The 15,221-nt window shown below is 37.3% G+C and overlaps 1 protein-coding gene across 3 annotated transcripts in view; it reads left to right on the top strand.

Annotated features, from left to right (window-relative positions):
• The window catches only part of Mapk8 (mitogen-activated protein kinase 8), an 80,146-nt gene that overhangs the window by 54,814 nt on the left and 10,111 nt on the right, over positions 1-15,221 (top strand). For all 3 annotated transcript variants that reach the window (XM_052190156.1, XM_052190157.1, XM_052190158.1), the window contains 3 exons: positions 3,467-3,525; positions 3,628-3,766; positions 13,166-13,331. In XM_052190156.1, coding sequence (XP_052046116.1) covers positions 3,467-3,525; positions 3,628-3,766; positions 13,166-13,331 — 364 coding nt within the window. The remainder of the gene's footprint in view (positions 1-3,466; positions 3,526-3,627; positions 3,767-13,165; positions 13,332-15,221) is intronic.

Genomic DNA, 15,221 nt, shown 5'->3' with positions numbered 1-15,221 from the left:
ACTGAAGGCTTAATGGGGGCTAAGGAGTAGAAGAAATTGACTCTTAAAGTTGTGCTCAAAGCTTTTTGGAAAAAGGGGTCTGACAGAGGGTGAGTGTTGATTATCAAGGAAGAAATGGTGATCTTTCTTGTTGCAGGTGGGAACCAGACATGGTGCTTGTCACAGTTCTGCTTGTGCTCCCTACTTCTGCTAGAGCTGCTCATGCCTCTTCTGCTCTGGACATAGGGGTTTTTAGAGCTGTGGAAGTGTTGTCTCAGGTTTTCTTTGTTCAATTCAAAAGCTCCTTTCTCCACGCTGGGTGGCAGCAAAGATTTTCATTTGCTAAATGGAGAATGCGGGAACCATGTATGTATGCTTAGCCATCTAAAGTGGCCCAGACTAGGTGATCAGATTCCTTTGTTGATTATTTCTCTGTTGCTATTATTCTTTGTTGTCTTGTCCTTAAAGGAAAATAATATTTTTAATAAGTTTTTACTTGGTTGTGGTAATTATTAGTTCTTCAATATCTAGTCATAACCCAACCACTGATCATTCCTTGACTTTGCTTGACTGTCTATTCTGACTAGGATCATTTCTTGTTTTGTTTTTTTTTTTTTTAATATAAAATAGGACAGCTGTGTTTTCATTTGCCTTACAAAAGCTCAGTAAGATATGGTTCAAATACTATTCAGTTCATATACTAAAAGTATATTGTTGGATATAAGAAAGAAACCCTGTGTCCTTTTGCTGTCCTCCTACTTCCCACCCCCAACAGCTCTAAGCATCCATTAACCCCAGTTTTATTTCCATATGTCTTTAACCTTTAATATCTCTTTTGTACTGTGGTTTTCCCAAATATTAATAAAAATAATTTTATTACTTGTCTAGGTCCCCATATATATACTTTATCTGGTTAAGAGATTCAAATTTATTTACAGTAGTCCCTCTAACTTAAATAATTCATTTTACCCTTTCTGGCTTAATGTTTTTCTGAATATGTGCTGGCAGATGCCTTCTCTACACAGAGCTTAATGCATCCATGAATGGCATTCATTCTATCCTCATGGAGAGCTTGTCTAGAGAAACACTCCCTTTCCTAAATTCCTGACGGACATTAGGTGCATTGTTGCATACTGGCCTCAGAAAGCAGATCAGCTAGTTCTTTCTAATAAGGACTGTCTGTGGTCTAAGATAAACTTGTTATGGGAATGAGATTCTGTTACAGTGTGCAGAATGTAGAAATGACATGAACAGTAACTGAGGGCCAAGGATGATGGACTTTACAAAGGAGGTCCATCTTTAGATAATTAAGCTCAGTAAATAAAGGACAAACATAGGAAATAATACATTGAAAGAGTTTGTTTTTTTTAAAAAAAAAAAAAAAGAAGAAGAAAACATAAACTAATTAGTATGGCCAAAGTGAAAAGTTTTAATAGTTAACAAAAGGGGGAATGAGTTAGTGCTGTTCTCTGGGGGACTTCAGGTAGACTGCTGGCTTTAAATTTTGAGGGTGATAAGTAATAGAATCACATCTGTCTTCATAATACTATATAATACTTCCATGTCATAGATAGTAAAATGGTACCTGAATTTGCTGAAAACTGTTGTTAGACAAGTACTCTGCTTGTACTAGTCTGTTCAGGCTACTACCACAAAATACAGTAGGCTATGTGGACTAAAACAACAGAATTATTACTTAAAATTCTAGAGGCTAGGAAGTCCTGAATAAAGTCCTGGCTGATTTGGCTCCTGTTGATTATTTTCTTCCTGACTAGCAAACAAACAGTTCTTGCTTTGTCTTCCCATGCTACATAGACATGGAGAAAGAGATCTTTTTGTTATTCTTACAAGACCACTAATCTTACCATTAGGAGGGCCTTGGCCTTATAATCTTATTAACTCTAAAGTCCCCAGTTGAAGATGCTGTCTCATTCGAGTCTGCCTTCAGCATGAATTTGCAGAGCAGATTCAGATGATGAGCCTGCTACTCTAGTATTAAAAGTAATTAAATAACAGTCCAGACGTGATTCTAGAATCTTTGGCCTGTATGTCCACAGAAGGAATGGGAAAACAAAATTGACATACTGATTGATGATTGAATGAACAATGTTCTTTGAAATAGTTTATGGTATTTATACTGGAAAAGGAGTCAGAAATCACACAGAGCCTTTTATTATAAAAGGGAGGGTGCTCAGAAGCACCCTCTGAGTGTGTATTTTAGTGCATATTTGGGAATGATGTGCAGATAAATTCTTGAAAAAGACAATATGTAAAAAGAATATAGGCATAAAGAAAAAGCTTAAGGACAGCAGTGAGACATATGATGTTCTCATAGATGGAATAGTGTATTTGACTGGAAATAAAATGACAAAAGTGAAGCTGGAGCCCTGGCTCTGCAGTTCAGAGTACTTGCTGTTCTTACAGAGGTCATGAGATTGATTCCTAATACCCACACAGTGGCTTGCAAATGTCTTTTGTGATCTAGCACCCATTTCTCATCTCCACAACACCAAACATCTACAGTGCACATATATACATTCAGACAAATCACTCATACATACAAAATAGAAACAAACCTTAAAAAAATAAAATGGTAAAGTGTTATGAAAACCAAGAGAAGGAAAGGACTAGGATCCCATAGAACAACTAAGTTGTATAAGAATTAATAGAAAATGGACTGGAAAGATGGCTCTGCAGGTAAGAACACTTGACTGTTCTTCCAAAGGTCCTGAGTTCAGTTCCCAGCAACCACATGGTGGCTCACAACTATCTGTAATCGAATCTGATGCCCTCTTCTGATGTGTCTGAAGACAGTACAGTGTACTCATATATATAATAAATAATTTTTTAAAAAAAATTAGTAGAAAGTACTTAACAATTGTTGACAAATTATGTAGGTATTTATAATAAAGTAAGAGCTTGGTAGAGTATTCATAAACAGAAAGTGTTATGTGAAGCCCTTCAGTTGACTTACTGGTTTCTAAGAGTTTTGGGGCAGTTTCATAGCAAACTTGAGAGAAAGATAGAAGCTTACACACATCCCCTGCCTCAGCACCCTCAAAATCAGTAGCCACCACCTGGGCTGTATGTTTACATACAATCTACTCTTTTTTGTTTCCAGTGCTAGGAAATGTACCCAGAGTCTCCATGTGCCTAGTAAGCATGACCACTCAAGTGTGCTCTCAGTCCTTAGGTTCACTTGCTCCAAGGAAACCTATGAGCTTAAACAAGTCAAGTAGTTTTCTGTATTTCTACCTTTATACTACTCATTTTTATTTGTCCCAAAGATCTTCTGACCTGATCTTTTTGTGTGTGTGTGTTTTCCCTAGCAATGAAAGTTTGATAAATAAGTGTACATATGCTTTGGGTATAAAACTGAAATGATTTTAAACTGATAATGAATTGTTGTAACATATGTATTTTCATTTCCCAAGTGAAGTATTAGGAAATAGTTTCTAATGTTTTTGTTTCTTTGCTTTTGCCACAGATAATTGGCCTTTTGAATGTTTTCACACCACAGAAATCCCTAGAAGAATTTCAAGATGTGTAAGTGTGGTAATTAAAATGCTGTTAATACAAAGTTTTGCTAGTACCTATCTCTAGATTGTTGCTATACACTTTAGCTGTCATCTTTTTCTACCCATGAAGTTACATAGTCATGGAGCTCATGGATGCAAATCTTTGCCAAGTGATTCAGATGGAGTTAGATCATGAAAGAATGTCCTACCTTCTCTATCAAATGCTGTGTGGAATCAAGCACCTTCACTCTGCTGGAATTATTCATCGGGTTAGTAGAAAAATATCACCATATTCTTTTCTAAGAATTATTTTTTTTAATTTTGTGTATTTTGCTTGCATGTATTTAAGTGCACAACATGCATGCAGTGCCTGCAGAGGCCAGAAGAGGGCATCAAATCCACTGAAACAGGAGCTATAGACAGTTGTGAGCTGCCATGTGGGTACTGGGAACCAAACCTTCTCCTCTGTAAGAACAGCAAGTGCTCTAAACTGTTGAGCTATCTCTGCAGCCCACCATGATCTTTCTTTTCAATCATTGAAGTTTGTTTGAATCATTCACAAAACAAACTACGATCTGAAGTATTAAGTAGCACTTAGTCTGTGCACAGTGTTGTACAATCATGTTTGTCAAATTCTAAAACATACAACACCCTTTCTCTAGTGAAAACTACGTTCCATTCCTCAAGTTGTCACTTTTCATTTTGTCTCTCTCCTCAGAGCTTGGTAATTTAGAACAATGGATTTACCTGTCCTAGATATCTCATATAAATATAATAATATACTATATGGCTTTTTGTGTCAGGCTCCTTTGACTTAGTATAATGTTTTTGTGGTGTCTATGCTGTATCATATATTAGTATTTCCCTTTATGAATGAATAATATTCCATAGGTCATATTCTACAGATAATTTTTATAACCTTTTAGTTAAATACTGTTTTGCTATGAAAATTCATGTAGAAACATTTATTCAGTCTTTGTTCTTTAGTCTTTCTGGGTAGGATTGCTGAATCATGTGGTATTCACTTTTTGAACCATCAAACTGTTTTTCAAATTTTATATTCCCAGAGTCCATATATAATGGTCCAGTTTTTCTATAACATTGCCAGTATTTAATACCTGACTTTTCATTGTAGTCACCTCAGTGGCTATGGAGTGGCATTTTGTTGGGGTTTTGAAAAACATTTTTCTAATGACTTATAATGGTTGTCTTAATTACTTTCCTATTGCCTTGAGAAAACACCATGACCAAGGCAACTTATAGAAGAGAGGGTTTACTGGGGCCTTACAGTTTCAAAGGAAGAGTCCAGGACTGTAATGGTAGGGAGCATGGCAATAGACAGGCAGGCAGGCAGCAACACAGAGAAAGCTAACTTGAATGATGTGAGCTTTTGAAACCTCAAAGCCCACCTCCAGTTACACACCTCCTAACCCTTCCCAAACAGTTTCACCAGCTGGGGACACAGTATTCAAGCATATGAGCCTGTGGGTGCTGTTCTCATTCATGCTGCCACCGTGGTCAAGGATCTCTTTATTTGTTGGTTGGTCATTTCTATGTTATTGAAAAACATGTATTTTTAAGCTCTTGTTTCTAAATCAGTTATTTGCCTCTTTGTTATATTTACAGATTTGTATATATATTCCAGTTCTATATATATATAAAACCATTACCAGACATAATTTATAAATTTATAGTTTTCCCTTTGCTAATGATGTCTTAATATATAAATGGTTAAAACTTTTATAAAATATCAAATACTTGTTATTTCATTTGGTTTTATGTCTTGCATAAGAATCTACTGTCAATTTGAGGTCATAAAAATTCAACATTGCTCTTTGTAAGTTTTTGGTCCATTTTGAATTTATGTTTTGAATATGGTCTAATGCAAAAACCTATCTTCATTCTCCCATATTTAGAGATCCAGTTGTCCAAGCTCTCAGACAATTGTATTATTGCCCTTGCAGAATCAAGCTGGTCAGAAATAATACTTTTATTCCTGGACTACCAGTTCTATATACATAGACTTTATGTCTGTCTCTATATTAGAATAACATTTTTTACAAATATTATGAGTTTTAATTGTGTGTGTGTTTGTGTGTGTGTTGCATGTGGGTATGGAGCCCATGGAGTCCAGCGGTGATAGGATCCCCTGGAGCTGGATTTACAGGACTTAATGAGCTGTCATTTGGATGGTAGAGGCCAAACCCATATCATCTGCAAGACTTAACTGCTGAGCCATCTGTCCTGCTATTCCAGTTACACATGTAACTCTGTACTGTTTTGAAATGGGATACTGTGAATCCTGTGTCCTTTCATAGTAATTTTTAAACCGCTTTAAGTGAATAGGAATTTGAAGATTAGCTTTTCCACGTCTGCAGGGGAAAAAAAGCCAATGGACTTTGGACAATGATTTCATTAAATCTAAAGAATGAATTGCTTGGTGGTTTTTATCACTTCCTACATGACTGTAGCTTGTGTATCTTGAGGGCTTTGTAAGCATAAGATCTTTCCATTTCCTAAATTTGTTCGTCTGTAGTACTGTAAGTTAGGCAGTTGAAACAGCAGGAATTAAACACTGATTTTGTTGTTGTTAAGATCATGTCTTTCGCTTCTATTCAGTTTGGGCACTTTCCCCATTCCCCAGCTGCCTTAGCTAGAACTTACAGTAAAATGTTGGAGGACAGTAGTGCTTGCTTGTCATAATAAGGGAAAGCTTTTCATCTTTCACCATTGTTTTAGTCTGTTTCCTATTGTTGTAACAAATACCTAAAGAAAGGCAATGCAAGCTCAAGGGCCCCAGAATTACCCTGAGTTTAGACCATGTATGTCTGGGTACAAATCGGCGTTTCTACCTGAACTGTTCCTAACTGAATCGTAAGAGTCAGAACTAGCCAAAGAAAAAGGCTTTAGGGAAGTCTGGCTGCAACATAGAGTTATTAGTTGTTTTGTTGTCTACCGAGTGTGACAGTATAGTGTCACTAGCAAGGGAAGCTCATCTGGACTCATCCAGGTATTTTACTTGGTCATAATAGCATACCACTTCCTCAGCTCACAGGAATCATTCTCTAGTTCATGCTAATACATTAAATCTCCATGTCCTTCAAAGGTTGGAACTGTCGCAAGCCAAAGCCCTTACCATAAATTATGTTGTTAGGCTATCATGGTCAAAACCTCCACATTAAGAGGACAGTTCTGCCAAGTAAGATATTCCAGGTGTTGCCATCACCTGTAGTTTAGGGCAAAGGCCAGACCTCTTTCTATAGAAGATTAATTTTTCTTCATTTATCTTCTCTTCCTTATTTACTTATTTTTGTCATTAAAGAGTATTGAACCTAGCAAGAGGTTTTATGCATGTTTAAATTACCATGTATGTTGCTTCCCTTAACAGTGTTGTACTGTATTGATAGATTTTCGTGTTTTGGAGTCCTCTTTATTTCTGAGATAGATCTCATTTGGACATGGTATATATAATCTTTCCAGTATATTGTTGAAACTGATTTGCTTGCATTTCTGTTCAAGTTTTTTACCGCTGGATTCATTAATGATTTCGTTTGTAGTTTTTTTTTTTGTGGAGATGGTTTTAACCATACTTTGGTATCAAGACTTTACTAGTCTCAGTGAAAGTTAAGATGCATTCCTTCCTTTCTTGTTATTTAACTACTTTTACTCATTTTAGAAGATGTTAGGAAAAACAAAATATGGCTGAAGAAATGTTCTCAATGCAGTAAAGTTGAGCTAGCAGTAGATATACTGAGGGGTCTGTTGGTGTGGCGACCTGTATCTTAGGCTGGACAATGTGCGAAGACAGGGTGGAGCTATACATGTAAGAAGCATAGTAGAGAGTTCCATTAAGATCAGTATCTATTACAAAGTAAAAGTAGATGAAGGGGAAAGTTATGTTGACTACATTTATTTCAAAAGCCTCAGCTAATGGCTCCCATTTAACCTCTGCACTGAAAACAGGTCCTTCCTGGAGGAGTTTCCTAAAGGCCTCCTGGGCAGCAGAAGATTAATAATCTCTGAGCAGACATCACAGAGCCTACTGAAGCCACTCCCTGGATTACTCTTCCCATTTTTTTAAGGGAATTAAGGCTGTTTCTGTCAGATATTTTCTTGCTGTCTTTTTCTGAAGCAACTACCAAAAATTTTGACATAACCGTAGCTATCAGTTTTGCATGTAGTCCTCACAGCACCTTCATCCTCTGTTCACCTTATCAATGCCATTCTGTGATTACTCACTTGGCTTAAGAAGCAATCTAAACTTGATTCTTTCCAGGCACTGCAGTTAGATGTCCCTGTAGGCACTTAGAAACCCTTGATGAGAGAGACTTCCCTCTAACTAGTTCCTACTGAGTCAGCAGAAGAGAGCCATATGGTAATACACTGGCTCACGTGCTGGCCTGGAAGTGACACACATCACCCCATACTCAGTGCATCAGCAAAGCTAACCATAAAGACCTGTCTAGTTTTAGAAGAGCAGGAAAATGTGAGGAGGGCAAACTCATGAATGTTGGTGATTACTGGGCCTGCTATAGGCCATGGTTGTCTGACTTACCGTAGTTCTCTTCCACGCCTCCTTAATGTGGATACACTTTAGTGTCTGTATCAGATTCAGATGTTTATCTTTTGGGCCCAGAAACATAGGACCTGGCTGTGTTCCCTCCCCTCAAGTTCCTTCTGTCGAATAGTCAGGTGGGGCCAGGGTAGTCAAAACAGGCTCAAGGAAAACTGGAAAATACAGATGTTGATTTATTAGTTGTATTTGAAATTGTGCTGGATGGACATTGCAACTGTTCCTTCCGCTGGAGGGTAGAAGTGTTCCCTACTTGAGGAGCTGAATCTGATTTCTTCACGGTGCAACCTGCCCACTGTTGTCCTCATTACCTGGCTGCTCCCTATGGAAGTCTTCCTTTCCTCTTATCCCCCTTAAATAGATCTCAAGTGAGTATTGAAGGCTGTGTACTGAAGGGGGCTGCTCAGCTTTCTTGGCCTGCTTCCTACCCCTGAAAGACAGGAGCACAAGTGTGTTCTCTTGTTGACATTTTGGACAGAGTTTCTTTCTTGGTATCCTGTCCATGAAAGTTACTTAGTAACTTTCTTGACAACAGATTTGAGTTTTGTTTCTTGTGGTTCAGTTTATTATATCAGTAACCTTTGTAGCTTTTGATTATATGTCTTTTTAAAGCATATTTGTTAGCTAACAGTCTGTGTATTTTTGGACTTACTTGAAGCTCTCTTGAATCTACCTTCAAGTTTCCAGGCTTCCAAGATGTCCATGATTTCTAACAAGCTATTCATGACTTGAAACAGCACAGTGCTTACTCAGGGTCTACAGTGTTGGCCCATACAACATTGCTCCAGACCTCAGGTCAGGTTCAGGATTATTTCCAGGGACATCCTTTTCTCATGGTATGAGGTAGAAGAATAGAAACTATGCTAACTCAAGCACATTCAGAATTCTTCAGATCTGGTGAGCATCACGTTATTTTGAGTTACATTAACTGTAATTGAGTTACATTAACTGTCATAAGAACAGGCATGTAAAAGGATGATGTGTGGTCCAGGGATAAGCTAAACCATCTGTTGCCTCTTTCTGGGTTCTAGCAGCATTTAGCTTGTCCAAAATGATGACATTGTTACCTTTCATTTCTACTTTTAAAATAGCCAGTTATTTCTAATGCAGACAGTAGCCACCAGCAGACAAAGTTTTGCCTTCTAACCTCTTATAGAGCAAGGGTTAAGGAACTGTATGTAACAGCCATATTCTGGATGTTTTTGTTTGTGGACATGGCCTCTTGTCACAATTACTGGCCAGACTCTGCCCTTTTATCACAAAAGCAACTATAGATATCATGGGGTGAAAATGACTATGGTTAAGTTTGCCTAAAGGCTCAATAGATGCCCCCAACAAAGGGAAATCAAGGGGGGAGGTGGGAGTGGAGGGGCATATACTTGGAGGCAGGGAGTGGGAGGGAGGGGTTGAGGGTTTTGGGGGAGGGGGGAAACCAGGAAAGGTTTTAGCATTTGAAATGTAAATGAAGATTATATTCAATAAAAAAAAAACAAACAAAAAACAAAAACAAAAAAAACCTTCCTTGGCAGAAGCAATCAGTTGAAGTCCTGTGGAGATAACTTGGACCTTTTTCCATTTTGATAACTGCTGTCAGCACTGTTCAGTCACAAAACTCATGATCCTGAATCCTTGCATAAGTTGTCTGATCTGAAATGCTTGGGGTCAGAGTGTTTCAGATTGTGAGATATTTTAGATAATTTGCATAGACTTTACCATTGAGCATCCCTAATCTGAAAATCAGAAATCCCTAAATCAAAGAACTGTCATGATGGCCCCTGTATTCTTGAACTGATTTGAGGCTACCTTTAAGTTTTCCTTAGCATAGATATCAAAGTAAATAAAACAACCTTTTGAGTATTGCCTAAAAAACAACAACAACAACAACAACAACAACAACAACAACAACAAAAAGAAAATTACTTAAATTTGAACCTTTCAGATGTCAGATTAGAGAGAATAGTAACTCCCCAGTCCTGGGTCAGTTTCAGCCAGAGTACACTAGGCTTGGCTACATAACAAATATCAGACTCTTGTTTTGGTTTTTTTTGTTGTTGTTGTTTTTCAAAGCAGGGTTTTTCTGCCTATCTCTGACTGTCCTGGAACTCTGTAGACCAGGCTGGCTTGAACTCAGAGATCCACTGCCTCCCAAATATTGGGACCAAAGGTGTGTACCTGCAAAAGCAGATATCAGACTCTGAGTAGCCAAATATAAGTAAGGTTTATTTTTCACATTATGTATGTAGGGATAATGTATGTAGTTATGTATGTATGTATGTATGTATGTATGTATCACGGTAGAGGTGGGCACTTGGCTTTATAGAAATGCCCACTATCTACACAATGTTACTCATCACCAAAGCAAGGTCATGTTCTGGCCCTTGTCCACTTTATTCCCACTCTACCTACTAGGTCTACTTTTGCCATCTTGCTTGACTAGAGAGAAAGGCTTGGGCAATTTGGGGGGCGAGGGGCTTAGAATGTTGAGTTATTTCTAGTCTATATGTTCAAATAAATATAAACTCCAAGTCCTATAAGTAGTTAGGACATATGTAGAAAGATAAACATTAATACAGAAAAAAATGAATCTTAGTTAATTAATATTCATAGAGACAAATATGCTTGGCAGTTTATTTCCATATACAGTTTCTTTTAAACTAGAAATGTATTTGCTCCTAATCATTCCAGAACCAAAAGTATTTTGAGTTTTTCTTCTAGACTAGAACCACCTAGTATAAAGAGGCAGTAATTTCCAGCTGTAACAACAGTCATAGGAGGAATACTTAAGCTTATGTTTATTCTTAAGCATGGGCGTTCCTTTGTTTTGATTAGCAACATTCTATTTGCAGAATAGAAATGATAACATTTTTTGTCTTCCATAGGAATACTCTGTATTCTTAGTATGCTTAATTTAAAAAGTCCTTAGTGTCTCTTTTCTAAGCCTATTCATGGTACCTTGTCAGAGTAAGTTAGAAGCAACACATAGCATTCTTGCATGTAGACATTTAAAAAGGGATCTTTGTGTTGAGGGCCTTAGCTTTTGCTGTTAATCTGCTAGCCGTCTGTATATGTGGGATAATTTGACTGCTGTGGATAGGAGTGTTCGTCAAAGCTAAAAGGCAAGAGCATGATGAATGTGAAAGCCTGGATATTATGCAGGAGCAGTTTTTCACAAAGACATTATTACTATCAGCAGAAAGTGATTTTATAGACTGGCAGGTAGCACCAGCATACCAATATCTGCTACATGTGAACAGACGTTTATAAGCAAATGTTTGTGATATATGTGGGAAGTCAGGAATGGGCAGGCTGAAAATCACCTTTTGATTCTTTAGAACTGAGTATTTATTGTACTGAGGCTGATTCCAAGCTTCCCTCCCCACAAAAGCAGACATGTAAGGCTATCAGTGTTCAAATAACATATACCGGAATTATGTCAAAACTGTGCAGATATTATCAGAATGTTTCATGGTGGTTTTAGAGCTATATAAAGTTTATTGTGACTTTACAGTGAGGTTTATTTTTTTAATATGTGTGAATACATTGTAGCTGTCCTCAGACATACCAAAAGAGGGTATCAGATCCCATTACAGATGGTTGTGAACCAACCACCATGTGGTTGCTTGAAATTGAAGTCAGGATCTTTTCAAGAGCAGTAGTCTGCTTGCTCTTAACCACTGAGCCATCTCTCCAGTCCTAAAATGAGATATTTTTTTTAGTGCTATTAATTGAGTATGTAAATGAATATAAATGCTAATTTATGGCTTACCATAATAGCATTTGTATTGGGGGGTTTCTTTGTTTTGTTTTGTCCCCCCCCCCCCCCCCCGACGCGTGCGCAGGGTTTCTCTGTATAGCCCTGACTGTCCTGGAACTCACTTTGTAGACCAGGCTGGCTTCAAACTCAGAAATACACCTACCTTTATCTCCCAAGTGCTGGGATTAAAGGCGTGCTCCGCGCTGCCCCCGTTGTTTTTGATTGGTATTTTGAGATGAGGTCTTGCTGTGTGTCATAATTTGCTTTCTATTGCTGTGGCAAAAACACTGACCAAAAACAATCTGAGGAAGAAAGGGCTTATTTCATCTTACATTTTCATGTAACAGCCCATCTCTGAGGAAAGTCAGGCCGGAAGCTGGATTAGAAACTGAAGCTGATGCCATGGAGGAATGCTGTTTACTGGCTTGCTCCTGTGGCCTGTTTTTTTAGACAACTAGGACCACCTGTCCAGGCATGGCACCACTGTCTATGGATTGGATTATCCTATATCAATTACTAGTTAAGAAAATAACCCACAGCGTTGTCTACAGGCCATTCTGGTAGAAGAAGTTTCTCAGCTGTTGTTTCTTCTTCCTACATGATTCTAGCTTGTGTCAACTTAACAAAAAAACTAAGCAGTACACTGTGCATATTGAATTTCCAGCCTTTCTGCTTTGTTCTCAAGTTCAGGGATTTCAAAGGATGGGCCACTATTCCTAGCACAGAGGGACTTTTTTTTTTGGATTTGTTTTTTCCAGACAGGGTTTCTCTGTGTAGCCCTGGCTGTCCTGGAACTCACTCTGTAGACCAGGCTGGCCTCGAACTCAGAAATCTGCCTGCCTCTGCCTCCCAGAGTGCTGGGATTACAGGCGTGAGCCACCACCGCCCGGCTAGCACAGAGGTTCTTAAATGAGATTGAAGATTTCTTTCATAAGCTCTTGTTCTATTTATCCAAGAATTTCTAGGAAATACTAACATTTGATTTGGTTTGGCTTGGTTTTCTGAGACAGGGTTTCTCTATATAACAGCCTGGCTATGCTGGAACCTGCTTTGTAGACCAGGCTGTCCTCAACTTAACAGAGATAAATAAAATAGGAAACACAATTTAATATTTTTTTATTTTTAAGTAAATAAGCATTAATGATGTCATACTGGGGTTGTTTATGTAAATAAAATTATATTAAATCTGACTTGTTGGGTTTGCCTATTGTAAGGAACCTCTGCAGTGATACTGCAGTAAAAATAGTCAACAGTTAACAAACTGAAGATTATGTAACTCAGTTGAGCAAAACAAATCTTTGTATCTGTCTTAGCAATCATTTTAATGTTTGTTTCTTGAAGGACTTAAAGCCTAGTAATATAGTAGTCAAATCAGACTGCACTTTGAAGATTCTTGATTTTGGACTGGCGAGGACTGCAGGAACGAGTTTTATGATGACGCCTTATGTAGTGACTCGATACTACAGAGCACCAGAGGTCATTCTCGGCATGGGCTACAAGGAGAACGGTCAGCATACACTTTCTCTTTGAAATATTCTTCTGATTTTGTTTATAATCAGTTTTTATATACTTAAATTGAAATGCAGCATTGCAATTTCAAATGTCTGTTTAAATCAAAGGATTTAAACATTTTGCCATGAATGGTTGGGAAAGCATGGGGATCTTATCTTAAATGTGAATACCTAGATGAAGAATTCTAAAACTAGGATTTATGCCCTCTGCTTGTCTGTAATTTAAACATGAATATATACTTCTTAATAATCTTAGTAGTAATTCTAGTGTATATTAGTCATATTTGCTCTCATCTCTAGCACCTTTAGTTAGTGTTAATAGTAGCACTTACAAGCTGGGTATGGTGGCACACACCTTTATTTCTAGCATTCAAGAGGCAGAGGCATGCAATCTCTGTAAGTTTGAGGACAGCCTGGCCTATTACACAGAGAAACCCTGTCTCAGAAAACAAAACAAACAAACAATAACAAACAAACAATAATAAATAAACAAACAATAATAAATAAACAAACAAAAATAGTAGCATTCACAATAAACTCTGAGAGCTACATTTTCCAATTCTGGAAAGCTACTGGATAACTCAACCACTTGTGGGAAGCACTAGTGTTTGGTTAGAGCCTGTGGTTTGCCTTAAGGAAATTGCATATAGTATTATGTGTGGATATGTTGAATTAAACCATAACTTTTTAAATGTGGCATGTTTCTAGGATGGAAATTGGAACAGTGGTTCACTTTAAATCAGGAAACTATTAAGTCAATCTTGAAGGTTCTTACATACATACATACATACATACATACATACATATGGACATGTATATGATACCATTGAAATCTGAGAAATTGCTTAATTTTCTTTTTTGAGCTAATTTAAAACAAATACTTTAAATATCAACTGTTTTTGAAATAAACATGCTTTTCTGTTTCTTAGTCTCAACATAAGGTGAGACTTGATAGGCAGATTGCTATTGCTCTTTGCTGTGAAACTTTTGATTATTACAGAGATTGCACCATATGTTGATGTCCTATAAATATGATCTTGATATAACTCCGTACCAGAAATTAGAGAAGCTACCGTAAGAATTGACATGTTGTCCTCTCTTAGATGAGAGTCACATAAATCATCTCATTGCTTTTCCTGCCTGTTCTCCCAGCAACCTAGTCAAATCTAGTATTTCTTCGCTCATAACTATATTAGCCAGCAGGGGGTAACATACACATGTCCTTTGTCCTTCTTTGAGACACACACACACAGACACACACACACACACACACACACACACACGGGAGGGAGGGTCGGGGGGGGGGGGAGCATGAGATTTCCTTTTTGGTTTTGTTGCAGAGTATTTCAGAATAATTTGGAAAGTTTGGGAGTAATCTAATCTATTTTAAACTTTCTGATAGCAAATTAGACCTCTTGTAGCAGATTTTATAATAGAGGTCTGCTAGGAGACTATAGACTACTGGTCTGTAGGCATTTTGACACTTTGATATTGCATTCTACCAAAACTAACTTTTAAACCCAAAGTTAAAAAAAAAAAAAAAAAAAAAAACTTAAAAAAGAGATAATGAAAAATACTTGTTTACCAAGGTTTCTTGGTAGATATGCTGTTCTTTTTCTGTCCATTTGTTCCTTTATGGGTAGAGGTGGATATAGATGTAAAATGATTGCCAAGAGAATAAGTTACTTTTAGTTCAGAATAAACAAAGCCTTTTCAGTTAAATAAACCTGAGAACCCAGTTTGGAATTTTCTGAAAAAAAAATTTAGGTTAGTATTTTACTAAAATACAGATATCTTCCTGTTTTTATATGCTAAATTATTTCTGCTTATGCTTTTTAATTTAACTTAAAGAGAGAGTAAAATGCACAGTTAAACCTCATAATGAT

The sequence above is a fragment of the Apodemus sylvaticus genome, chromosome 8 (assembly GCF_947179515.1).
Source record: "Apodemus sylvaticus chromosome 8, mApoSyl1.1, whole genome shotgun sequence".
NCBI lineage: Eukaryota > Metazoa > Chordata > Mammalia > Rodentia > Muridae > Apodemus > Apodemus sylvaticus.
The sequence above is the reverse complement of the archived record's forward strand: the minus strand, read 5'-3'. Positions and strand labels throughout refer to the sequence as shown.